General features: G+C 34.5%; 1 protein-coding gene across 1 annotated transcript; it reads right to left on the reverse strand.

Annotated features, from left to right (window-relative positions):
• Positions 1-480: 480 nt before the first annotated feature.
• On the reverse strand, positions 481-2,940 carry LOC110778059 (uncharacterized). Its single transcript, XM_021982619.2, has one exon. It carries the CDS (start codon positions 2,938-2,940, stop codon positions 481-483), a length of 2,460 nt encoding a protein of 819 aa, XP_021838311.2.
• Between the last annotated feature and the right edge of the window lie 398 nt (positions 2,941-3,338).

Here is a 3,338-nt window from a genome sequence, read left to right on the forward strand (position 1 = left end):
ATTAATTAACAATTACGAAAATTAATCACCCCTTTTAATTCTTTGCAAATTTGTAAAATTTAACTATGTCATGCAATTTAGATTATGTAAATAATAAGAGGCTCGTGATACCACTGTTAGGTTATGATACATATGACAAAACATAAATCATGCGGAAAACCTTAATGCCAGGAAACATATTATTTACACATAACCAGTTAGCATAATTTAGGTGCATACACTTTGTAGCGTGCCCTCCCTAGCTGCGCCCGAACCGAACAAGAACAAGTCTTTAGGACTCCAAGTGTCGTCCCTCCGTAGATAGTCCACAGCACGTCCGGATCCAGTGGCATATCCAGGATTTCAAAATAGGGTGTGCAAAATTATAAGAGTGAAAAAATTATAACATCCGAACACGAATATGATCATATAATTCGAAAAATATAAGATACATAAGACAAAATATGATGTTTAAATTAAAAATATTCTAAAGAAAGAAAATTACATCCGCTCTCGGCGACTTCTCATGCTTTGGAACCGATTGAGAATATTTTCATCATTTATCTTCAAAAAGACATTTTTCTCTATATAAGTAACCAAGCAATCGTTCAAGAACTGGTCCCCTATACTGTTTCGCAACCTGTTCTTTACAATACTCATCACTGAAAATGCTCTTTCTACAGTTACCGTAGCCACCGGAAGAATCAACACTAACTTAATAAGCAAATAAACTAGCCGATATGATTCATGTTTCTTTGTCTCAAAAAGCTTCACAGAAAGTTCACCCATATCCTTCAAACCATGAAATCTGTCATCTCTTCGCATGTCATAAATAAAAGTATCAAGTTCATCCTCAAGATACGATGATTCAACACTTGTAAAGTCATTCGGATAAAATTCAACAAGTCTTAGTAACTTTAACTTATCAAAAGAAGAGAAGTTATCAACAGGATTCAAGCAAGTCATACAAGAAAGTAACTCCATACTTACCTCATCAAATCGATTATTAAGTTCTTGAGTTTGCAAATCAATAATTGCAAAGAAAACCTCAACTCTAAAATGATGAAGATTAGTGGTATATACCTTGTTGCGCTTCTTTTTCCCTCGAGGTAGATATTCATCCTCCATTTTGGGAACTCCAATTTTATTCTTGTCACAAAAACAAGTAACTAAGTTTAAAAGAGATTCCCATCCGTCTTCTCTCATTTGTTGTAATCTTTCCTTTGTCTGCTTCACAAGTGATATAGCATTAACAATGTCTTGGTCTTTCTTTTGCAGAGCAATGTTTAGTTGATTAGCCAACCCAAATATAGTTTTCATCATATGAACCATGAACATAAAGTCAAATGACTCAATAGCAAAACCAACATGGTCGGCTTTTGGATGATCATCAAAATGTAGTGGATCATCAAAAATAATGTCAAGTACTTCACGAATAGAAGGGTACAAAAGAATGACATTCACCAATAATTTATAATGAGAACCCCACCGAGTATCACCGGGTCTCCCCAAACCTAACTCTTGATTCAAACCTTTTCCTGTTTTAAGCTCCTCATTTTCAAATGCTTTTGCCAATATTTTAGCCTGAGCCTCCTTCATAATTTCTTGTCTCTTGCAAGAACCACTAACCACATTTAGAATAATGGAAAGAATATCAAAAAGCCAACCACAATCAGAATTTTTCTTTGAAACAGCAACAAGTGTCAATTGTAGTTGATGTGCAAAACAATGAATGTAATATGCAGATTGGCTCTCATTCTTTATCAAAGTTTTGAGCCCATGAATATAACCCTTCATATTGCTAGCCCCGTCGTAGCCTTGACCACGTATTCTAGAAGGACTTAGTGAATATTCAGCAAGTATAGAATAAATGGCATTCTTGAGAGTCATGGCAGTAGTGTTCATCACATGCACAACACCAATAAACCGTTCTACTACTACACCTCCTTTAGTAACATATCGTAAACAAAATGCCATTTGTTCCTTACAAGAAACATCCCTTGATTCATCTGCTAATATGCCAAAATAGTCATCACCCAATTCTTCTATAATACCCTTAATTGTTTCTCTTGAACAAGCATTAATGAGATCTTTCTGAATCAATGGGGAAGTCATCTGATTATTTCCTGGTGCATTTTTAAAAAGAGTCTTTCCTACCTTCTTTTTCCTTTGAGAAAACCACTTTAGAAGTTCACGAAAATTTCCTTGATTACTGGATTTCTCACTCTCATCGTGACCCCGAATTGCTAAACCTTGAAATAAGAGAAACCTCAAGCAATGAAGTGAAGCTGTCAAACGAATTCGATATTCCTTTCTAGCTTGTGGAGTTTTTGGATCAATGACATTCTGTATGCAAGTATTTGGATCAATTGTAGCTTCATACTTTTCCAAACACTTATTGTGAACACTGTTAACTTGGCCAACATGCTTGAGAAAAGCTGATGGTCTATTCCAACCTCTAAACCCATTGTTGGTAAAAGCATCATGACCCTGGCTAGCAGCATTAAGCACATCGACATTATCCTTGAATAAGTAACATACAAAACAAAAGGCAGCATCCTTTGCAATACTATATTCAAGCCATTTCTTGTACGTATCAAACCATTCAGGATTAAACCGACGCATTGCACCTCCAACTTCTCTTTGACAAAAATCGTGCTCATATGGTTGTAAGGGTTCTTTCAGAATATATTCTCTTCTAATTGCTTCATGGTCAGATGGATGATAATCAAGAATCCTTCTCCTTAACCCCGGATCATGTGGAAGAGAATTTATATCAAATTGGACTACTCTTTCCCTAGTTGGAGGGACAACATTTGGAGGAGGAGACTCATCATCCCTTCGAATTGGTGCAATCGGAGATGATGAAGAACCCCCTTGATTCTTACTTTTCTTATGAAAAAATGACTCCAAAGTACTAATCCTTACTTTCTTCTTCATTGATCGATCATTCTCATTCATTATAGAAGCTGCGAATTTTAATTATTAAGTTAAAATTTAAACAATAACAATTAAACCTAATTTATGAAATAATTAACTGAACATCCTTCATAGTTAAAAATTTAAAATTTAGAAAAATAACAATAGAACCTAATTGGCTAATTTAGACCCTGAAACAAGAACCTAAAATTCAATATCACCACCCAAAATCACCAGCTAAATTCAATCTCACCAACTAAATCACCAATTCAGACATCCAACAACTTCAGTTGTATCCACATTCAAACCTTAGATAAAAATCAACCGTAATTCAATGAACGAGCAAAAAAATCATAAAAAAACAAACCCTAAAAATAAACAACTTCAACAGAATTAAATGAAATTGGAAAAATTACAATTCAAATTATCACAATTAACAA

This window comes from Spinacia oleracea, chromosome 6 (genome assembly GCF_020520425.1).
Source record: "Spinacia oleracea cultivar Varoflay chromosome 6, BTI_SOV_V1, whole genome shotgun sequence".
Taxonomy (NCBI): domain Eukaryota; kingdom Viridiplantae; phylum Streptophyta; class Magnoliopsida; order Caryophyllales; family Amaranthaceae; genus Spinacia; species Spinacia oleracea.

Excerpts from the sequence above, each read along its gene's own strand:
- LOC110778059 (XM_021982619.2), bottom strand. The coding sequence starts at position 2,940 with ATGAATGAGAATGATCGATCAATGAAGAAGAAAGTAAGGATTAGTACT.